The sequence below is a fragment of the Ictalurus punctatus genome, chromosome 17 (genome assembly GCF_001660625.3).
Source record: "Ictalurus punctatus breed USDA103 chromosome 17, Coco_2.0, whole genome shotgun sequence".
NCBI classification, from domain to species: Eukaryota; Metazoa; Chordata; class Actinopteri; order Siluriformes; family Ictaluridae; genus Ictalurus; species Ictalurus punctatus.
The window spans coordinates 22,398,302-22,423,032 of NC_030432.2; the positions used below are offsets into that span (position 1 = coordinate 22,398,302).

A 24,731-nucleotide genomic window follows, 5' to 3' on the forward strand; every position below is an offset into this window, starting at 1 on the left:
ATTTAGTGCTGTGGCACTTTATTATCCGTTCACGCACGTGCTCATGTTAAGCACTAGTATAGTTGGACTGAATAAAGGTCGGTCTGAAAAACAAACTACAGCAGTGAATACTGAGGATATAATCCACTTGTGTGTTTATTTACTCGCTAAGTGATTTTTATACCGATGTTCAAAACTGTACTAAACAAATGTTGATGAATCAAAGTGTGTTAGTAAGGTGTTGGGCCTCCGTGAACCTCCAGAAGAGCTTCAGTGAACTTTGGCATCGATTCTACACATCGTTGGAACTGTGTTGGATGAAGGGTTTCCCTCAATTGGTGGTTTGGCGATGATGATGGTGGTGATGATGTTGGTGGTGGCGGTGGTGATGGTGGTGGTGCTGGTGGTGATGATGGTGGTGGTGCTGGTGGTGCTGGTGGTGGCGTTGATGGTGGTGGTGGTGCTGGTGGTGGAGGAGAGTGCTGTCTGACACATCACTCCAAAATTTCACCTAAGTGTTCAGTGGAGTTGAGATCTAGCATATCATTTCCATCATCATCATGAAACCATTCAGGAATCATCCAGGAAGAGATCGGGTTGGAAACGATTCATTTTAGGATACGGCTGATCAGTCAGAAGTCAGAACTTCGGATTCATTTGTAGTGACTCTTCTCTATAACGGGACCGTGGCAGAAAAATAAATAAATGCCCCCGACAGCTGATGGGGTTTCCCTTTAAACCCCCCCCCCGTTCTAGCTAGCCGCGGAGTTCTTCGAGAATAGATGAGACGCCAAATAAATGTTCGACGTTATGTTCGGAGGACTGGAAATGCAAATGAACTACCAAGCAAACTTGGATAGGCAGAGCTGGCGTCAGAACTCGGTGACAAATACTACGCATAGCCATTTGATAGCAAAGCACTAAAAATGGAAGTATATTAGTTTTGCCTAAAACTCCAGATCTTAGGGCTGGATTGATGCAGCTTTGCAGATTAAAATGGGGGAAAAAAAAAAAAAAACACCAGTCCATCTGCTCATAATCTCTGTTTAGGAAGAAGAAAACAAATCTCCACTTTTTATAGCGTACAAGGTCTCGATGCCTTTCCGATTTTTTATTTCTATGTGTGTAAAATATTGCTTGTATTAAGTGCCATATTAACTTCCATGTTCACGCCAACTTAATTTTGTTTCATTTTGATCTTAAAAATCAAGTGTCTAATTAATTGCCTTTAATGCCAGAAGGTGTTTTTTTTGTCCACGTCGCAGCTTTCATGCAGTTAATTAGAGGATGCGCCGTTCTACTCGGCTCAGTTCCTGAATTATTTATAAGCGCTGAGAGGAGTTTTTCGAACCTGTGTGTAGACTGCCAACAAATAGCATTTTCATTTTCCTTATTTATATATAATGCAGTAGCAGAGGCCAAGAGTACAATATGCAGTACTTTTTTTTATTTTTGCAGAAGCCCTGTGTAAACACTGCAGGCTCATGTTTTCCTGTACAGTGTTTAGACCCAACACAAATCACACGGCCTCCCGCATTTCTTAATCATTTCTGGTCGTGGTTTTTCCACGTGTTGTTTGGGTAAACAGAATGACCCTCGCATCATTTCCATCCGCACACTTTTATCCCTCGACGGCGCTTAATTGAGTTGGCATGAAGTGTGAGCGAAGCTGAGCAGCTGGTCTGTAGGCTTGTGATACTGTTATATATTGAGTGTTGGCACACTTTTAATGTTTTTTTTTTGTTTTGTTTTTCTTCATAAACCCATATAGTAGGGAGTAGTAGGGCTGGACGACACGCAAGGACTTGGGAAAAGTTCTTGGGAAGTCAATTCTTTCTCGTGACTGTTGTGAATTGTTTGCACTGGAGACTCCTTCCATATAAATGAGAAATAGACATCACTTTACAGAAAGCTTATCATATCTGTGATTATACAGTACGTAACTTCCTTTCTCTCTGTCTCTGTCTCTCGATATGTTTATTATTCGCTTTAGATTATTTGGAGTGTCCGCCGTGTGAATGAGCTGTTGCTATAGAAACTATAACGTATTAGACCGAGCACATTAAATCTATACCTACGCTATTTTCCGAACTGCTATTAAAAGAAAATGAATCAACACCTTCTGACCAATGAGAATCGAGAATTCACCAGCGCTGTGGTGTAGGATATATTAATATTGCAGCATACAGTGAAACATACAGTTTTTTTTGTTTGTTTGTTTGTTTGTTTGTTTTTTTTTATCCCTCACGGTTTCAGGGTAAAAAAAAAAAAAAGAACCAGGTGTAAAGGTTATAAAGGCAGATTAGGATCATATCACATTATCATGTTTTGTATTCAGATTTTTAAAAAATGCACTAAAAGGAAAAAAAAACATCGAGCGGTTACGTTTTCCTACACGCGAACGTCGAAGAACAGAAAAACGGAAGACGTTGTGATTTAACTGTAAATGTAACTGTAAATGGTGGAAAAACTAATGTGTTGCTCATTAATAAATAAAATTGTTAGCGCTGGAAAATTGCTGTATGGAATAAAACGTTACGATGGGCAGTTGCAGAAAAAGAACACATTTTAACAGCATCAACAGTATCTTTGTTTCATATCGTTAGATGTATTGTTTTAGTGGATTTGCCCTTCTTGAGGAAAACTTTACTACACAATAAAAGCAGAATTGTGCATCTATTTGTCGTTTTGTTTAGAGTTTCAAAGTAACTTGTCAATCCTACCTACGCCTTCGCGTGAAAAAGCGAACGGGACTGCTCCACTCTGCAGCCTCCTGTCAGAAAAACGCACATCACTGCTCAGGTTTTAGAAAAGGCAGGCACTTGTCCCTGATGCGAGTGGGTGTCTCTTGGCTTCTGCCCTTGTATGTTAATGTGTTTTGTTTTTTTTTGTGTTCTAACCGTCGATGACACCGTGTCATCACTGTGCCGGGATCTGAAGCCTCTCGGCCATGTTTAGAAGTACGATAATGAAGCCGGAATACACAGAGCTCTCAGGAGGCACTTTCACTACATAATTAGTTTTGTTCCGAAGCACTTTGCATGAATTAGCACTGTGGTGGATGTTTAAGGTGGGTGAGTTTCTAATATGCCCCCTGAGTGCGAGAGCCTCAGGCAGAGTTACGTCAGATAGATGATGCAGTAGTAAAGAGTACGGGTAGGAGGGCTGCGTTACTGTGAGCTTAACTCCCAATAGGAGAGAAAACAGTGAGATTTGGAGATGCATTTATTGTAATGTTAAAATATTAGCTATTCTTCAGGGTGTGTGTGTGCGTGTGTATGTGTGTATATATATATATATATATATATATATATATTTAATAATATATTTATAATATATATATAATGTGTGTGTATATATAAATCTATTCAGATACTATTACTCACAGACTTCACATGTTTTATCTTTCCATTTGAATCTTTAATATGGTGACCTACTTACTGATTTAATTAACTACAGACTGAATTAATTATTGACTTACCAACTGACTTACTGTACTTCGTGACTGGTTAACTTAATTACTGATTGATTGTCCTACTAACCTGCCTTCTAACTGACTGATCTAGCTATCAATTTACCAACTGATTTATTCTCTGCCTGGATTACTGACTCCACTATGGTTTTAGGAACCAATTTACTGACTTAATAATTAACTTAATTAGTGAATTACTCACTTCATGACTGACCTCCTGACAGGCAGACTGAGCGAACTGTTTATTGACTGATTAAACTACTGACCAACCTATACAGTTGCTGACTTAATTACAGTCTTAACTACTGATCTACGGATGTAGTTAATAACGTACTGAATTACTGACTTCCTGACCGTCTTAGTGACAGACTTACTTAATTACTGTCTTGCTGACTGAAATGTACTAACTGATTTACCAGTTTATGGAATGATATATCCTGATTGACTTACCAAACAGACCTGCTGTCTGATTTATTGTCTGCAGTGTCTGACGTACTCCCTGAACTACTGACTGAGGGAACCAGTTGTTAACTGACTTAATTACTGACTTACTGACTGACATTCAGTCACTGACTTAAATATGGACTTTTAACTACTAATTTACTGACCTTTACTAACATTACTGACTTGACTGATTTACTGACGGGCTTACGTACTGACAGACTGACTGACATAAGTACTTATCGACATAATTCCTGACTGACTGACTTTCTGACTTACAGTTTGACTTATTTACTGGATGCACTAGTTACAGACATAGTTACGTGCTCATTTACGTGCTTATTAACGCACTTACTTACTGACGTGCCAACTGACTTTCTGTTTGATGGAAATAATACTGACATAATTACTGACTGGATCCATTCCCAACTTAATGTCTGACTTCACCGAGTTTACTCATAAACCGACTTTATTAGTAACTTACCGAATTCATGATTTACTTACCGACTAAATTACTGACTTACTGCCGTGTGTAATGATTTACTTAACTGACTCACTTTGATTATATTCAGCAGCTAAATTGCTGATGCAAATGTAAAGGTCTGTAACAGAAAACATGCATGTAATGTACAGTGTTAATGTAAAATGAACGTACATTTTGTGTCTGTTTATTAAATATGATAAAATGCCATGAAACTGTATTGTTCCTAAACTTTCAGTATTGTATAGCAGTGTGGACGGTATTGAAATCATCACGTTATGGTCGGTTGGTTGCTTTTTTAATACCCTGTAATGTCTGTTTTTGTTGTACTTCTCATAACAATTGCATGGATGAGCAAAGCTGTCCAAAACCTCACGAAAGGTCTTGTGGGTTGTCATGTGACCGTGTCGGTGTATATATACAGAAATGCAATAAGCCGATGGGAGAAAGTTACGGCTTTCCATTCAGGAGGAATTGTGAGACAGCGACCTGTTTCCTGTTGTGTTCTGGCTCTCCGGAGCTGATACGGTGCTGTCAGCAATTTCAGCTTAGCCTTGACCATTGAATGGCAGCTCAGCCTCTGCATTAACTCACACACACACACACACACACACACACATTTCCACCACCAGCAGTTCATCTGCCTGAGAGAAATATTCTGCCTTGTGCAGATTTTGATATTTGGTACAGCTGTACAAAACCAGTAATGTTGAGTGAAGCGCAGTGATTTCCTCTGGAATGTTCTGAGAAAACTGCACTTTAAGCATGGCACTGAGCCAGCTGTTTTTATTTATTTATTTATTTTTTATAGCGCGTCCAATAAAACCTGCCACGCCTACTGTACGTTTACTATTTACTCTAGTGATAAATTCAAAGTTTGTCTTAAAGGATTTTCTCTGATTACTTAATAGGATATAACGGAGAAGTCTAGCCTAGTATTTAAAACCTCATCTCATTCTAACATATCTCTAGTGTGTGTGTGTGTGAAGACTATTAAAAAAAAAAAAAAAAAAAAAAAAGAATTTCTGTACTGAGGAAAAAGACGGAAATGTTTACTTGGAGCTCGGTGATAATGGACGTATAAGTCAATGAACTTGATTAAACACGATTTAACAAAATAAAATGATACTTTTAAAATTAGGATTAGAATTAGGAACTGTTTCTGCTGTTTGGATTTGTCTGGATTTTTAGTGTTTCAAACTCCTAGAAGCTGCTAGAAGGTAATAATCGCTGACCCAGTGGGAGACAAATCATAAATGCATTAGCTAACCGACTAAGCATGTAGAAGCTCTAGTGTGCTTCCCAGTCCCATGGTCTGTTTGCCTGGAAATCTAATTAACTAGGCTAAAACATGATCGTTTTAGCTAATGTCAAGGAATAATGTAGCTAGGTAAAGGTGTAAAGGTGCATTAGGTAAGATTTCTCAAAATTTGTCAAGATTATGTCTCGATCAGTTTATTCGTTAAAGCTAAATAAGATTTGAATGATTTATCCCCCCCCCCCCCCCCCAAACAGAATTAGCATGCTAACTAGACTTAGCATTAGCAAGTATTGTCATGACACCACTTTCAAGTGCAATATATAACACTATAAACACCACCTCATAATGATTCGTGAGAATGATTTGTGAGGTCACAACTGCAATTGCTGTGCTTTTTTCCTCTTCTTCGTAATAAGCTCTTATGAGCGCTAAGCTGTGGTATTAGCATGTTATCAAGGTGAGGGCTGAAGGGGCATGAGGGAGTGTCTGTAAAATGACTGACAGGATAGCTGTGTAAACACAAACGCGCTTTCTGGACCGTAAAACAGTTTATCAATGGGGGTTTTCTCAGCGGCGTAATACTTTTCCACTGAGGTCACGGTTTAAACAGTCACTGTTTTGCTTTCTATATATGTTTCCAATACAAATTCGTAAGTGTTTTTGCTAAAGCACTGCTGGATCGGTTTTGATGTTCTGTGTCTATGGCGTAAAAGAAATACTGTGCACATCTAGGTTGAATATCTGTCCAAATGACATAGCCTTCAAAACTTTATTAGTCAGCGCTTTTAAAATTCAGTAAATGACCGGAAATTCTTGGGTACGCAACCCCTGGTTTCCACATACCTGTGTGTTCCTGGTTTTGAAAAGATCATCAGTAATTAATCCACAACGTATAAAACGTCGTGTCGGACCGGACGCACCTCGGACGATGTGTGTAGCGCGGCAGGCGTCGGGATTTGTAATGATGCGTCATAGCTACAGATTTGAGACTCACCACCATGAAGTGCAACCTGTCTAAAGACCGCTATATATTTAATAAAAACATGTGTTTTGGTAAATAAGGAGTCAAGTTTTTCTCTTTTTCTTACGTGTACATCGGGCAACTACAAATAAACAACTAATATTGTAGCTCAGACATGAAATCTGCTTGTCCCGGCTGCCTGGGTCACTAATTTGTCCAGCCCTGTGAAATTAAAGCCTCAGATTATTATTCGATGAGCAATATGGTAATATGACTGCGATCTGTCTTTTAGCAAAGGTGACTGTAACTGGAATGGGGAAAAAAAACAATGCATGTCTTTGGACTGGGGGAGGAAACCAGAGTACCCGGAGGAAACCCTCGAAGCGCGGGACGAACACATAAACTCCGCGCTCACCGGGCGGAGGCGGAAAGGGAATTGAACCCACAACCCTGGAGGTGCAAGGCAAACGTGCTACAGTATACTGTATATAACCCTGAATCCAGGTTGTGAAGCCCTGTGTGTAGACTCGGTAGCGAAGCTGAGAACTGAGGTTCTGCCCTTGTGTGCCTCCTTAAACTACGGCCTTGTTTGGCCCCGTCTTCGGGTATCCATTTTTAATTAACGAGGACACAGTCTCTGGCGGCGAGACAAAAGCTGGATTAGACGTACAGGATGGTGTTTCACACGTAGCCGGTAATTCTGGTCTCTGAACACAATGACTGCACTGTGGATAAAGATAGACTTCTGCTGCAGCTTCTTATTTCTTCTATCTGTCCAGCTCATACCTGTAATAAGGTGTGTGTGTGTGTGTGTGTGTGTGTGTGTCCTGTGTTAAATGCAGCCTGTCCTGCTGAAAATTGATCCCTCCTCAGTAATAATTGAGAGATTTTCCATTTACCCAGTTCTTTAGCATGAGCACAAAGGGCCTGTAAACAGAACCACGGTGTTTCTCTGGAGCTGATGGACTGTGAAGCCGGAATATAAGAACAGCGGCAGTGTGAAACGTCGTCGTGTTTTCTGTTTGCGTTCACGTCATGTCTCGTGTTGACTTACGGATCTGTTTTATCCCTCTATCCTGTCGGGTTGATGTAAAAGCAGAGCAGTGATGAAAAGATTTGTAAAGCTTAGGGTTGTTAGTGTCACGGTTTCACGGTCAGTCACGGTATACGTTCAGACGGTTTCATCACGGCTGACGAGTTTTTCAAAATACTGATTAAAATGCATTTCCCTCTGCCTGCTGGAGTTTTATTTATTTATTTGTTTGTTTGTTTGTTTGTTTTAACCCGATTAAGTTCCTTTAATCCGATGGCTCTCATCTGTTTTGCGCCCGGCTGCGACTCCACCAAAATGTAGGTTGGGTTTCACAGCGCTCTCCCTCTGGACTCGTCCTGAATCACACTTTAGCAACCTCCATTTCTCGCTGCATGGGTGAGACTGCACTGCGACACTTTATCTGTGTTTAATCCGCTACCGATGTAAACAAGTCGCGTTGCTACCTCAGCTGCAGAGCTGAGCATGTTCCTGTAACTTTATCATACTTCATCAAACAACTTGGATTTTGGCTAAGCAGCTCCTCACACTGCCACGCTAGCATGCTAGTACACACTCGGCACCTTTCCTCACACCTGCTGTGTCTTGCAGCTTATAACGACAACGTGATCGACACTGGCAGTGTTTTGAGATTTTCTGGAACGGTTGCTCTCCAAACTCAGAATAGAAGAACAATTTGTAGATAAAATGGCGCACTTAAATGGTAAATGGCGCACTTGTATACCGCTTTTATCCAAAGCGCTTTACACTGTGTCTCATTCACCCATTCACACACACACTCACACACCAATGGTAGCAGAGCTGCCATGGAAGACGCTAACTTGCCATCAGGAGCAACTTTGCGTTCAGTGTCTTGCCCAAGGACACTTCGGTATGTGGAGTCATGTGGTCCGGGAATCGAACCGCACACCCTATGATTAGTGGACAACCCGCTCTACCATCGAGTTTTTTTTTTTGCACTGTATATACAACCCTATAGTTGAAACCCTCATAGAATCTGTAATGGGAATTGTATTGGTTTGAATGGAAACTGTAATGGTCCCTGTTGGTCTCTACTGGTAATTGTTTACCTTCTATTGCTGGCGTGTTATGTCTAGTGGATACCATCCATCCATCCATCTTCTACCGCTTACTGCTTTTCAGGGTCATGGGGAACCTACAGCCTATCCCAGGAAGCATCGGGCACAAGGCGGGGTACACCCTGGACAGGGTGCCAGTCTAGTGGATACCATTAATGACCAATAGAAGACTTGACATTTGGTGATGGTTTTAACTGTAGTGGAAACCATTAGAATTTCTCTGATGGATTCGGTTGTTTTTTCAGCAGGGAAGGATGTCTGTGGAGTTATGGGTCACTCATGAAAAATTTTTTAAATGGCACTTCTGGTGTTTTGGCTTGGGTGGTTTTTATTATTATTATTATCATTATTATTATTAGTTGTTTTTTTTTTTTAATGGAGCTTTTCTAACTGAAAGGAGAAGGTGTAAAAGGACACGACCACACAAACCACTTTCAGCATGCAGTTGGTGTTCGCCAGTACAAGACTGAAGAACTTCAGGCCAAACGTAGAGTATTATGTTAGCTAATTGTCTTGTGGTGAGGGGGACGCTGGTGTAAGTTTAATGGGATGTGAAGCCATTAGGGTAAATCTGCCCTCTGGTTAGAGCGCTGCTTCTGACGGTGCTAAAGGAACGCGTCAAGTCAATTCAGTCAGTCAAAATGCCTTTTATTTCCAAGTGGAATTAATGTTTAGCGTCGTTGATGAGTCTTAACACGCTTATTCTTACAGCACAGCTGTCTTTTACTCAGACATGCAGATCGGGTGGCGACTTGTTCGTTACGTGACGCGGGTGAACAGCAGAAACGGCGTCCCATTATAACTGCTATATGTAATTGTTATGATTATATTACGATTGTGGATACATTCTTGTACTTCGGCTTCAAAAATGGAAATGGAGTGACTGTTTTCGGGTGAAACCTTTTTCATGGACCATTTTAATATTGTGACCAAAACCTGAAAGTAATTTTTGGATATGTTATTTGGACAACATTTTGGATCGTCTCTAAAAACTGCTACTAATACTATGAATACCATCCATCCATCCATTCATCCATCCATCCACCCCCTGACCCCCCCCCCCCCCCCCCCTCCCCCCAAAAAAAAAAAAAAAAAAAAACACCTGAATGCTAATTTAAGAGCTTGAGCTTTCTGAATCAACAGGCAGAATGATTGACATGTATCTAGAGATGCTTCTTTGTTCTGATTGGTTAGGTATCAGTGCTCCACATGATGTGATTTGTCTGCCGTTTACAGTCCGGAGCGTCACTCTGGCGTTTGTTCATCTCATTTTGCTGTTATTTATTGCAATGAAAACGCACCATACGAGATGATTAAACAAAACCCATCCATCCATCCATCCATTTTCTATACCTCTTATCTTACTGGGTCGTGGGGAACCGGGAGCCTCAAAACCTCGAGCCTGACCCTGATCCTAACCCCTAACCCTAACCCCTAACCCTAATCCCAGGGAGCATCAGACATGATGCATAGTATACCCTGGAACGGGTGCCAATCCATCTCAGGGCACACTCACGTACACATTCATACACTACAGACACTTTGGACACGCCAATCAGCCTACCATGCATGTCTTTGGACTGGGGGAGGAAACCGGAGTACCCGGAGGAAACCCCCGCAGCACGGGGAGCACACAGGGCAGCGGCAGGAATCGCACCCCCGACCCTAATCCTGGATGTGTGACGCGAACGTGCTAACAATGGATACTAATGCGTTTAAATTCTAGATCCTATTTATAAAGCTCAACCCAAGGCACATATAATACAGGGCACACCCACACACAAAGCACAGTAAGATGAAGACGTCAATGAAAAACCCTGCTAGCTGTTGTGTTTAGTTTAGTTTTTCCACAAACGGAGCACGATGCAGTTTGAACAGCACAGTGTATTTCGTGGCCTCTTTAACGGCTGACCTACAGCATCAGCAGTCTTGTTTTCGCAAGCCGAGCTGAACATGCTGTCCTGTTTCGTTTAATCCCGCTCTACCTGTCACCCAAATTATTATACTGCGCGCACACACACACACACACGTGCCGCCTTTGCACCGCGGAGAAATGCACTCACTGAAATCGTGGGTCGTTTTCAACAGAATTTGCCTGATAGTAAACAGCGACCGTGTGAATTTTTATTCTCCATTTTTGTTTATACTAAGAGAATAATTATTGCTATAGCAGATTATTTTAAAGAGCATATACAGTTTGTATACATGAGTGTGGAAAGAAGGGGTGTATTTTGTGCTAATTGTAGACTAGAGCTCTGTTTAGCAGGACTAGGTGGATATACATGCGTGACCTGGTTTGTCAGGAGGAAGAATTGAAAAATGTTTAATATTGATGGGTTTTTTTTTCTATTTAATTCCAATTGCACGTTCGAAAACTTAGGGCTTACGCTGTCCTTCTGAGACGTGACGTGTGCTCAATAATCTCACCTATCAAAGATATTTAAAGCAGCCAACAAAATGCACAATACAATCTCTAGCTGTATTTTAAGTGACTTTAAAAATGTATTGAATTTAGTACCAAAAAAAAAAAAATGGAGGAATGGGGATTTAAGGAATGGGAGGTCACGCCTCCTTCACTGAGCGGGACCAAGGCCACACCCTTTCCGCTGCTGCCGACAAGCAAAGGAAATGGCTTCCTGGCGTGAGCCTATAAACTGTCGGCCATGCGTGATTTAAGGCATCGGCGTGCTTGCTGCGGATACAACGTTTCGCCGACTTCCGTGGAAAATTTTATGTAATTGTTGAACATCATACAGAGAGGTTTCGCTCACGGTCTTGTGCTAGCTAGGTAAACTCCACAGAAAAACATGCTGCACAACCAAGTCGGTGATTGGTTGTTACAAACGAGGCATCACCAATCAGATTCATTCCAGGATGGATGGCTTTGAGAGGCGGTAATGAATCACCTTTTTGTACCCATGGGAATTATGAAATTTTAACAGCGCCACCTGCAGTACTAGAGAGAGCATGCACGGTACGCTTGTAAGCTCGCGAAGGTGGTTCTGTCGTCATGCCACGCTGACATCGTCTCTGCATTGAGTATGCTGAATTATAATGTGAGCTGTCATGAAAACTGCGATAGTTAATTATTCTTTATTGGTCACAGCACAGAGACCAAGGAAGTTGGGGTCAGAGTGTAGGGTCAGCTCCCATGGAGCAGAGAGGGTTAAGTGCCTTGCTCAAGGGTCCAACAGTGGCAGCTTGGCAGTGCTGGGGCTTGAACCCCCGACCTTCCGACCAGTAACCCAGAGCCTTAACTGCCACGCCACCACTGCCCCTCAAAGCGTCTCAAATCCCAGCATGACCAAGCTCCCCCTTTTAGACTGCCTACAGGTGCTCAGTGGCAAAATTGCTTCGCGTCAGTGTTTCCAAATGGAGAAGACGGTCCTGCTGGGAAAGAATTCAGACACACAGTCAGCAAGGCGGATCATGGATCACGTCCGCTCTACTGTCTTCACTCCCATTGGTAGTCGTCGCACCAAGTCGTGCCAAATTTGCATAAAGTTAAACTTTTCTGAACTTTGTTGCATCGCAGTACACGCCCACATCTAATCGCCGAAGGTCGCTGTCGCTCACGTCGCCCAAAGTCGCCAGCTCTCATCGAAAATGAACGCTCTCCGGTTACTTAGTCTCTGCGAGTCGCTGTTAATCATTTGCACGTCTCAATATCCAATGCTATTTAATATAATCCGTGAAGATGTCAAACTTCTTGTTGTCCTTCGTAAAACAACCCTGGGGGAAAAAAAAAAATTCTCATCACGTCTCTAACTTCTAGTCGAACTCGACGTTAGTTTCTCAAGACAACGTGATCTCTCATAATTCGCCCGTCTTCTCCAAAGGACCAGCACAAACCAGAGCCGTTTATTGCTGGATTTAGAAACCTGCAGAATGGACTAGCTGTATGAATAATCAGGTTTTCAATGCTGTCTTGATGACTTCTAACTTTGCGGTAAAAGTGTTTTTACGGTACAGCTTCGCAGTTAGTGAAGCGCAAAACCGGCAAGGAGCTTAACCTGTAACTGCTAAGCCCTAGCCTTTTCTCTATGGACAAACGTCATGCGTCAACCGTTTAATCAAATGAGACATGAAAATCATACAGTCTCCACCAGGCCTACAATCATTTATTTATTTATTTTTACATTTCTGTTGTCTCAAGTATAGCACAGCGGAAATGTAAACTGTAATATCCAATTACGTAGTCGTGACTGCTTCATCCTGAGATATATATATATATATATATATATATATATATATATATATATATATATATATAAACATCGACATCTGTTTCAGAGAAAGCTTGATGTAAAAAGTGAACGTGTGTTTGTTTAACACTCATTCTGCATTCGGAACAGTGGTGATAAAAACAGTTGTGTAGCTCTAGCGGTGGTCGATTAAAGCTCTGGTGGTGGTATGTGAGTCAGCTGATATTTTCTGCCCTCCATTCCACCTTTCTGCCCTTTATGTAACCACGTCTCTGTATCTGTGCACATGCTGGGATGTAGATATTATTTCCTGTGCTATCACGTGCTGTCACATTTCTCTCTGTGTGTGTGTGTGTGTGTGTGTGTGTGTGTGTGTGTGTGTGTGTGTGTGTGTTTCTATTATAATTATGATATGCAGAAAAGAGACCTGCGTTGTGAGTAGGCCTAAAATGTCCTCCTGGTTTTCACAACACAATAACATAGATGTTAAATTTAATCTTTTTTGTGTGTGTATTGATGGGCTCTGTGCACAAATTACTGGCGCTCACTTTATTGCGTTTCTCTCTCTCTCGCTCTCTCTCTCTCTCTCTCTCTTTCCTTTTTGTTTGCTCTTCTTTACTACTGGAAGCGTTGGTTTGTGGGTTTGTGTGTGTGTGTGTTTGGTTCTTTCCCATGTATGTCACACGCTCACTCGGAGCTTAAGGAAGCAGATTCATGTGGAGGTGTCTGTGTAAATGTATTACTCGTATGTCTTATTTGTATGTATAGTGGGCAGAGCAGGTGTTGTGATCCAGCTTGTGTACAGCACTTCAGTGGTGATTATTAGTCCATGCAGGAAACGAGCCGCTTTCCACTGCGCAGCTCAACGAACGCGAAAGAAACCGCTAGATAATTGCAGTAATTACAGCTGGAAGTAACAGATCATCCTGATCCGAGACCGTCCCAGGGTTCTCGTTTCGGCAAATAAAACACCTCCTTAGGTTGAAACCGCAAGTAGCATAACACATTAGCTCTCGCAGCGTACATTTGAATTGTAATAGAAATGAATAACGAGATCCGTCGGACATCTCGGGCGTTTGGAGAAGCGCGGAAAGAATTGTAACGTGTGATGTAGTCTCAATTTCCCATTGAAATGCTGTGGTTTTTTCTTTTTTCTTTTTCATTTCCAACCAGTATAACGTACCTCTAGCTGAGAGTAAACTCGAATAAACAGCAACTCTGTACAACCGTGGTGAGCAGAAAAGCATCTCGGAACACACAACACATTGAACCTTAAGGTGGATGGGCTACAACAGGAAAAGACCGCACTGAATCTGAGGAATCTGAGGCTACAGTGGATATATTAACCGATGTAGTCTTTTGTTGTTGTGGCCCATCCTTTCAAGTTTCAGCATCGGGTGTGTTTTGAGATGCTTTTCTCCTTACCACTGTTGCAAAGAGCGTTTATTTGAGTTACTGTAGTTTCTCCTCTGACCTCTCTCATCAACGAGGTGCTCACTGGATGTTATTTATTTATTTATTTATTTATTTATTTATTTATTTAGTATATACTGCTGTGTGTGAAAATCCCAGGAGTTCTGCAGTTTCTGAAATACTTACACAGGCCCATCTGGCATTAACAAGCATGCCACGGTTAAAGTAACAGTGATCACATTTTCCCCCGTTCTTGTGTCGTGACCTGTATCTGCGCGAATGTATAGGTCTCGGTAATAAAGTAGACACGAGGGTATGCCTCAACAGCTGTAGGTCATACTTTCCTATAATCCAATGCTAGATTGATTGGAAAGTGAGCGAGAGAGTGCGATGTAGTATGGTGATGCGATGGTTTTTCCTAGCACAGATTCGCTGTCGGGTTTCGGGTTAACGGGTCAGGTGCGGTTGTTATTCAGACACTCTTCGTGCCGGATGAATGAGCGTGAAATGGTGCGACCTAGCACAGCCGATCGCTCATCAGAGCCTCTCTGCGTCTAACACGACACGTTTAACTCTAATTATTCCTCATCATGAGAGACAGATGAGAGGGAAACGTTTGGGAGAGCTTGATTTGAAGCAGCGTTTTTACAATTGAACACAGAGTGTGCGTGCAGCAGAGGCTGTTCGTGTTGCGTTACGTTCTGATTGCTGGTAAAAAAAGATCAGGAAAATCAACTGATTATGTTGGAATGTGTAAACAGTATTTTGTTTGCAGCTATTTTTGTAGGAATTCGTGTCTGGCTGGTTTTGATTGCCACAGACAAGTATTTCAGCATGCTTGCTTACACTGGAAAAACAGGGGGGGGGGTAAACTTTTGAACAAAATGATCGGTGTAATTTTTTTGTTCATTTACTACCGCCCTTCAGAAGCTACATAACATATTTACAAGTTTCCCAGAAGACAAAATAACAATAGAAGTTTACACCGATCATCCTGTTCAAAAGTTTACACCCCCCTGCTTCTTAACGCATCGTGTCGCCTTCTCGAGCATCGGTGAACGTTTGCACCTCGTGTAATAGTCGTGTACGAGTCCCTCGGTCGTCCTCAGCGTGAAAAGATGGATCCGGACAAACAAGGGACAAACGCTCAGGACAAACAAGGGACTCGTGAAGAACTCTCACAAAACAAACACATCATGTCGCGGATCATCCACGTAGCGACACGCGGTATTAAGAATCGAGCGTGTGTAAACTTTTGAACTGGTTCGTTTGTGTAAATTCAGTTATTATCGTGTCTTGTGGACGACATGTAAACATCTGCTGTGTGAGATTTATTTATTTATTTTTTTAAAACTTCTTAACACTTTGTAGAAGGCGTACATAAACTTGTGACCTCGACTGTATGTCGTGCATCACAGAAATGTCTTCTGTTTAGAAATGTGATACTTTTGTCGTATCTCCCATCTCAATGAGGCAGAACACAGCTGTTCGTCCGGTGTTTTATTCACCAGTGCAGAAATAATGTTAAAATGAGCTCCAGTTAATTACGGTGGGTTTTGGGGTTTTTTTTTTTGTTGAGGTTTTTGCGGTTTGCACTCTAAACGAGTAGTTCCATCTCTGAAAGGATGAATCACACAGATATAGATGTCCATTGTAAGCGAGCTTTGAGTGAAGGCAGTTTGTATTTTTATTGCTTACTACATGTAATCTTTGACTTTCTTGTCTGTTGCAATGACACACCCACTGCACACTGTTGAGATTAGGCCAAAAAACATTCCTTTAATCCGAAATACTCCTTTAATGATCTCCATGTGAAGAGAAGGAATACATTTTTTGTTTGCGGCTCACACTTTGCACACGTTTTTTTCCATCTAGCCATTAACTGAAGCGTGTACGTGTGTTTTTCCGCAGTGGGAGTGTATGTGGACCCTCATCCTCTTCGGGACGTTCACTCTGCTGCTGTTCTGGTTTTATTTCTGGTGGGAAGCAAGCAATGACTACAGCGAGTTTAACTGGTGAGTTTCAATTCGATCGGTTTTTACTTATTTTTTTTAACAATAGACGTCGTCACAATGGACCTAAATTTAAAATCTCCATCCAGATTTCTGTGAAGCTGCTTTGTCAGTGGCATTAATGCGTCATACCGCGTTGTATTGTGGAGGGGTTTGTCATGCGCCGTGTCGGTGGTAACTGCTGCGCTGCCTTTTATATTGAAACGCAAAGATTTCATGTGCAGCATGACTACTCTAGGGAAATAAAGGTCAAATCAAATGAAAATACAACATATTATATACAATACTGTGATTGCGTTGCACCGGCTTACAAGAATTAAATGAATACGTAGAGTTTAGAGCTAATAAAGAATTGTTGTTTTTCAGGTTGTGTTTACCGTCTGATTTAAAATTTTATTTCCGTCATAGCACACTATTTATTTATTTATTTATTTATTTATTTATTTATTTATTTATTTGTATTTTTTTGCCCCTGTGTAGTGTCCACAATGGATGGTCTATGAATGTACCACACACAGTACAGAATACCCATAATGCACTCTGGCATTTGCATGGAACGCAATAGAGACTAGGATACAAATTTTGGTTGCTGTGATTTTATTCTTTTCTCTTTTTTTTTTTCTCCTCACCAGATTGAAAAAATGACAACATTTAATATTTTAATTGAAATATCATTTTCGTAACCCTCAGGAGCGACGGGAATACGTTAGTCGAATTTCGTGCAACACGATTAAGTAATAAAATTGATTTCATTAATGTTAAGATTCATCTTCACTGGTGTTACGTAGTATATTGCTCCCCATCCCCCCACACACACTTTAAAAAAAAAAAAAAAAAAAAAAAAATGATCAGTAATTTAATTTTATTATGTATTTCATTTCTTTTGCTTAGCCTACTGGCTTCCTTTTTCCTGTAAACAGAAAAAAATGCATTATTGCTGGACTAATCGATATGAATTAATCCCTACTATAGCAACACTAACTTAAATTAAAAGTAAATCTTATTAGGTAAAAAAAATGCTGATTTAGACAGATTAAAGACGGATATTATTACCTATACTCTGTACAAAAATATGAACACTCCATTGAAGATTTCATGATAAATAATGAATTTTCTGATATACAATAGTTTAAAAAAACAACAAAAACGCAGTATAGTCTGCTTTCAGTTTCTTTCATATCCTGTGGTCGTCCCCTTTGGTCTGCATCTGTATCTGCGTCTCACAGCAGGGTAAAGCCTTTCGTACGAGACTGTATCGTGAAGGGCATTGTGTTTCAGGGTGCCCTCGAGTTAACGCCTGTGAATAAACCGACAACGTGAGAGATAGTAATTAGCAGACGTGGCTGTGATATGACCTCCTCCTGGCTCAGGGACATGTCAGGACTGATCTCACATCAGCTCCGTCCTGCCGAGTTAAGAAATGAACGACTGTATTGAAGTGCAGATGTTGTCTGCATTGCTTTATATCCCTAGGTTCTCTTTAGTTTTAGCTCGACTTAAAAGAAGTTCCATAAGCTGAGATTCTTCTTCAGAGTAAGTGGTATTTTTGACGGGTCTAATAGCGCTGTGAAATTAGTGTTACATACAGTAATCCCCCGGTGTTATAGAAGTGCTGTGGTGAATACGGTGCGTTCACGTCATGTCAGAATCACATACATGATTCTGAGTCATGAGTCACAATGAGTCATTTCTTAGGAAACGCAGAAATATACAGTATACCCTGACAATCTCACTGCAGTTCATGTTTTAAAAAACAAAACAAAAAAATCTTTATAAGGCATTAAAGAACAAAAGCACACTAGGTCATTTGGGCTAAAGAAAGAAAAAAAAAAAAAAGAAAAAAAAAGACCTGTTGTTTTTTGTACCCTCATTTTCATCCAGTTCCCATGCACTAGATAGTTCTGGGGTGCCAAAGCTAACGGTTGCTAACCATAGCGCCAAAGCTAAGGTTGTTTCCCTGAGGCAGTCATTTTCAAACTGTTGCTCATGCAGCGTTATCAGGCAGCTGAGGGAGGAGATCCTAAAAGCCAGGGCCACAATGCATAAAGTGAAAATATATTATATTATAATAAATTAGCTCTGGAGCTTGTAGCCTAGCCGATCGGCTAACCTTACTGCAACTAGCGATCGGGTTACGCTAGCAAAATTACAAGAAGAAAAATAAAAAACGAAGAAAAACAGTAGTTTACATTTTACATAATGTTCTAGTAGGTCTATCGGCAAAACTGAAGTGTCCTTCTCTGCAGCTCTGAGGACAAGTCATCAATGCTAATTGGATAGTCCTCACACTAGACTACGTTGTCCCACAACTGTATCTGGAGGTCATTGTTTCCTAATTGAATTTGACACCTCAAACCTAAAAAGCGAACACCTTACAAAACTACCAAGGTACAGGTCTCTCCTATCCTCTTTGCTAGCTACAGCCATGCTACACAACAAACGCCCACGAATGGCTTTGATTGACAGCAGAGAGATGAAGACAATTCTTCTCACCAAGGCAGCATGGCCAATTACGCACTCCTGGACTGTCAGTCTTAGTTTTACTTTTTAGTTTACATAATATATACCTATAGCAGTATAGATTACCTAAAAGGTGGCTGATGGAACAGGAGATTGATCATTTACTCATTTTATTAAGCATTTCAAACGCTTCCCTCATTATCATCGTGTTTTTTTTTTGTTTTTTTTTTAATTTGTGTTTTTTTTTTTTTTTTTTTTTTTTTAAAGTTATATACATAACCTACACAATAATTAGAAGATGAGCTAATTATTCCACAGTGTAGTAAAATGCTCAAATCTGATTGGTCAGAAGGTTAATCAAGTTTCTATAACGGCAGATTTGTTTGTGCCTGTTTAAAAAAAAAAAAAAAGGATATATATATATATATATATATATATATATATATATATATATATATATATATATATATATACACACACACATACATATATATATATATATATATATATATATATATATATATATATATATATATATATTATTCACTTCAAGAGAAGCATAAAGAGAAATTAGTGAAGGAACAAGAAGTTTATAGCTGCTATAACGTATGTGATAACAGGAACTACCTAATTTAAAAAAAATCGTAATTGTAAACACATTTAAAAAAAATTACATTCTTTTGAAATTCTATAAAAAAAAAAAAAAAAAGAAGTTTGTGAAAGTTGTTGTTTATCATCTGTAAATTGTTGCGGTATCTTCTGTAAATTGTTGTAAATTGTTGCGGAACGAAACACCTTAGCATATACTCGTACAGGAAAATAATCTACGCTACGTATCACGACACCATCGTCGTGTTTTAATTCCTACACGCGTTTTATGTAAACCAGTATAAAAACGTGCTGGTTTGTGGGTTCTTTTATCCGTTCTATGTACAGTAATATTATTAATTGCTAAATCTTTTAAATGACAAAAATTTGAAATGACACGTTTTTCATGCCCGAGGTTAAAAGCGTTAAAATCGCTACTCCAAAGCGTCATGTTTTCGAAAACGCGCTCGGCGTTCAGCTTGAAATTCAGACATAACTGTAACCGACCGTTAAATATAATAAACATGTTTACAGTTATTTTTTTCTTCTTCGATATTTTCTTTACTTTTGACATTTTTCCTTTAAAGGTTCTTTCGTTCTGAGGTTGCGGGCGTGGTTGAAATCGGAGCTACGGCATCCACGAACCAGAAAATGAAATGATATTAAGCATCTCAGTGGCATCAGGAGTTTGTCGACTTTAGCGTACCTTACGCTACATATTGCTGTATATTCTTTAAGACTCTTGTAAGATGCCATTTAGACCTTCAGGAACAGCGATTACACCTGCAATAGCTGCTGAAAGTGCTGTAATAAAGGGATTCCTGGATGTATTTATGAATAATTCTTTAGCACTGGCCTGTTTAGTGTATATTATTATACGAGTCACGAGGAGCCGCTCCACTCACTTTCAGCAGTTCTCGCGTGCGTGCGTGTATGTGTGTGTGTGTGTGTGTGTGTGTGTGTGTAATCATGACTCACTCTTTCAGTTCCCAGCATAGTGTGTAATGATGAACCATGTTTCTCTCTCTCGCTCTCTCTCCTCTGTTCTTCCAGGTATTTATATAACCGGTCAGGCGAGTGGAGTGATGGAACTGTTCCCATACTGGCTACAACGGCTGCAGGCTTCACTTATATTGCATTTTTAATGGTGAGCTGTGACACTGCCTGGTATTCATACCTCCGAGGCCCTGATCCTGCTCCACGGCTCAGGAAGGTGGAGCTAGTCTTCTCCCAGACAAACCAAACATCCGTGCCTATCCATCTCTCGCAGACACACATCCAGACGTTTCACTTTTACTCCAAATGCCTGACATTTTTTTCAGTACAAACTCACTTATAAATCAAATTCACTTTTTTGGGCATGTATATGAACTGTGTAGCTAGTCGGTAAGCATAACTGGAGAAAAAAAAACACCCAACAACATTAGCCTCCCTTTTTTCTAAGATTACTGCTAGCACCACTCACTTAGTTGGTGTGCTGAATTACGTACAGCTGAACTTAATATGATGTCAGAATTGTCCTGAGTGGTGCAACCGGAAAGCGCTCGCCCTATCATCAAGAGACCGCTGGTTTGTGTAGATGGGATGGCATACTCTCTCTACAGTGTCAATCACAGACATCTGTAAGCTCATGTATGCAGAAGAGGGTAGATAGCTCTTTCCTCCGAGCGTGTTTCAAGCAGCTGAAATGAACGCAAAATCAAGGAAACTCTGCCGTTTTCGTAGGAGCTTGCAATTTTTCAAAATGACCGCAGATTTTCCACAGATTTGAGCAGACGTGTCATGTGACGTCATCACAACGTGCATTCAGCCAAAGCCCTGATCCAGTCACGTGCGCTGAACACGAGTACAGCTCAAATGGCTCGTTTACCAACAAACATCACTGGGAAAGAGCGTGCAAAACAATTACGGGCAATTGCATTTTTTCCAATTTAAGTAAACAAAAATAATAATAAAAAAAAAAAGCACAAAAAACTCCACAAGTTTTGAAAAAAGCAGCAGCAAAATCAATCAACAACTATACAAAATCCGGTATGGACTGGTTTTGAGTTGGACCCTTTTTCCATTTGATTCATTTTTTATTTCATATATATTTTAATCCCATTCTCGCCATCTTTCAGAGGAATTTTGACCAATGAACGTGAATGAACATGGCCTTTCTTTGTCTCGTAAGCTTCACATCTGATCTTCTGCTTTAAAGTAAAAACCACCCATTCCTATAAAAAAATTTTTTTTTGCTTTCTTGACCCAGGTTTGCACAATGAGACCGTTTATTTATTATTAAATAATGAAATAATGTCCCAAATACTTTATTTAACTTATAAATAATGACGACTAACATTGCCAAATATATTGTAATATTTACACGTAATGTAACAATGACTCTGAGGCTCATTGGGATCCATATGCAGGTTTATTAACAAGCAGCGAATACACAGAGAAGGAACCCTAGGAGGTTGGAACCCTAGAACACACTGAAAGGGTATTAACTGTGTGGAAGGTTTGAGGATTGAGTTTTGTGCATACTTTGCCCAGTGGAGAAAGCGGCTCCAGTCCGATTGGTTCTGTTGGCAGTAAATACGAAGGAATTTGGGGAGTTCTTGGTTTAGTTGTTCCGTTTGGCCATTGGTGTGGGTATGGTAACCTGAACTGAGACTTATATTGACGTTGAGAAGTCGAAAAAGGCAGTCCAGACCTTTGATGTGTTTTGGGGCCCCCTGGTCCTAGACGATGTCTTCTGGAGGCCCATAGTAGTGAAACACATAGTGGAGGAGTTGTTCTGTGAGCTTTGATAAATGTATTAGCTGGCATGCCTGGAACAATGACCGTTAGTATAATGGTGTTACCTTGGGAAACTGGTGGATCAGTGATGAAGCCATTGGCAATGTGAGACCATGGCCGCCGTGTTTAGGAGAGTTACCTTGGCATTGAGACAGGATGGTGCCAGTACCGGTGTTCGAGCCGTCCACTTCTACCACAAAGGGTGTATCGGGGTCAGGGTGACGCAGAATGGGTGCGGAGGTGAAGTGTCTTTTTAGTTCCTTAAAGGCTTGGATGGCATTGGCAGACCACTGGAGCTTGGTGTCATGAAAGTGAGTGGAGTAGCAACCGTACTGAAATTCCTGATAAATCTCCTGTAGAAGTTAAGAAATCCTAAGAAATGTTGTCGCTCCTTTACCGTGGTGGGTTGTGGTTCTGCAGACAGGGCAAGTCGAGGATGATAGAGCTTCAACTTGTAGAACGAGATCAGAGGTGGTATATTGTACGTGGCCAGTCTCCAGGGGGCACTGCCACTGCCAAAGGACAGTCACACGGGATTAGTGGTATCTTATCTTACGCTGCCGGCTAGGTTTTCATCAATAAAGCTGCCCCTGAATTTACCAAGGCCTTAGTGGTGATGGATTTAGACAGCACTGATAACGTTACTGGTACTACCACAAATGTCATGATTAAGAGGGAGGAAGTAAATACACTCACCCTGCTGTCGTACAGTGGAGGAGGTTGAGTCAGGCAGTCGGCTCTCACGTGTCCCGCTCAGCCACAGCAGTGACCTAGCTGGTTCCTAATGTAGCGCTCATGCTCTTCCATGGAGAGCTGGGTTCGCCCGACTTGCATGGGTTCGGCATCGTCACAGGGCTGCTGTGAATAGGTGGGAAGGCTGGGCACTCGTGCAGGTTGTCAGTGCGAATGGCCAGCTCTATGAACTGATCCAGGGTCCTGCCTTTGTCACAGCAGGCCAGCTCGGATTGCACATTGGTGTTTAATCCCTGACAGAACAGTAGTTTTAGGGTGTCCTCCACCCACACCAGTTTGCACGGCAAGGGTGCAGAAAGATCGAGCGTATTCTGTTGCCATCTGACGTTCTTGCCGTAGCACGAGCAGCTGTTCCCCGGCGCTCCTTCCCCCCTCTGAGTGCTTGAATACTTCTCTCAGCCGTATGGTTTTGGTCCTGGGTTGCCCCAGACCGCCGTGGCCCAGTCCATCGCCTTCCCTGTAAGCAGCAAGCACATGAAGGTGATCTTGCTTTCCTCTGTGGGATACAGCATGGTCTGTTGTCCTATGAACATATGCTATGAGAAACCCCTTACATTTGGTTGGGGCACCGTTAAATCTTGGGGTACTTTGAGGCAGTACGACAGGTACCTGACTCTCCGGCGTTGCGACGAGCACAGCTTCCGGTGTCGGCCGAAGGAGACTCTGCAAGGATCTCACTAGCTCTTACATTAGCGTCGTGAGTCGGCTTAGTTATTGTTGATGAGTCACCAGCATAATCGCTTGAGCGGCCGGTTCATTAAAGAGGTGCCTGATAGCCGCTGGATCGGTAGTTGGCAAAGTCTTCTGTAACGACGAGTCAGGCTGATTGGGATCCATATGCGGGTTTATTAACAAACAGCGAATACACAGAGTAGTCAGGCATGAGCAGAGGTATCAGCAGATTCAATGGCAGGCAATAAGCAGTAATCAGCAAAGTCCACCAGAGCATACAGCAGGTTAACCATGGAGAAAAGAACATAGGAAACAATCGTGTTCAGAGACATGAACGAGGCGAACGAGGCAAACGAGACTTTGGGACAAGTGAGCAAACAAATGGGGTTTAGACAGCGTCTGTGATGAGGCACAGGTGAGTTTGTAAACAGTTCCTGGTTGCAACCTCTTGGGTAATGTAATGTGGTCCCGTGTTCGAGCTCTGGTGAGTGAGACCTCTGGTGGTTGTTAGAGGAATTTTCCCTGGCATTCGTGACGAATAACATATATTTGGCTTCTAATTTCTGTAATGAATTAAATCTGCTTAACCCATGGTCCAAAAAAAAAAAACCCCATCTGTGCAGCAAATCAAAAGTAGCTGATTGAGCTGGTAAACCACAGACCAGGCAACCTTACGAATGTGGTATTGATTTGAAGTTTCAAGAAAACCTTTTTGCTGGTTTCAAAAGGATAGGATTGAGATGTAATTTGTATTACAGTCTGCACCTTGTTGTTACTCATAACTGACTACTTGCAACACTTTTAACCACGTGTAATTTGTTATAAATGAATTCTTCTCATACATACAAAAGAAATCGTATACTGTATATTTTAAAAAAACAAAAAAAACAATTAACATTCTTTTTGCAAGCTATGAATGGGATATATTATTACAATAAAAGTACAACCTGTCATGTTATCATCGCTAACTTCAAGAAATGACAACCGATTTTGCATTTATTTTATTAGTTGATGATTTTTCTGCGTTATTGTGTTGTAGATTTTAGCACTATGTCACATCTCAGTTGGACAGCAGCTGAACCTGCACTGGATCCATAAGGTACGTGTTACATGACGATAACC

The 24,731-nt window shown here is 41.0% G+C and overlaps 1 protein-coding gene and 1 long non-coding RNA gene across 4 annotated transcripts in view; one reads left to right on the forward strand and one right to left on the reverse strand.

Moving 5' to 3' along the window:
- The window catches only part of LOC128635296 (uncharacterized), a 35,527-nt gene extending 15,017 nt beyond the window's left edge, over positions 1–20,510 (reverse strand). The window contains exon 1 of the long non-coding RNA XR_008398238.1: positions 20,382–20,510. This is a non-coding gene — a long non-coding RNA (uncharacterized LOC128635296). The remainder of the gene's footprint in view (positions 1–20,381) is intronic.
- gdpd5b (glycerophosphodiester phosphodiesterase domain containing 5b) overlaps positions 1–24,731 on the forward strand; it is a 59,507-nt gene that overhangs the window by 18,561 nt on the left and 16,215 nt on the right. For all 3 annotated transcript variants that reach the window (XR_001815144.3, XM_017490449.3, XM_053687462.1), the window contains exons 3-5: positions 16,255–16,358; positions 20,457–20,550; positions 24,649–24,708. Coding sequence is in view for 2 of the 3 variants with exons in the window: in XM_017490449.3 (XP_017345938.1) it covers positions 16,255–16,358; positions 20,457–20,550; positions 24,649–24,708 (258 nt within the window). In the remaining variant the exon portion in view is untranslated. The remainder of the gene's footprint in view (positions 1–16,254; positions 16,359–20,456; positions 20,551–24,648; positions 24,709–24,731) is intronic.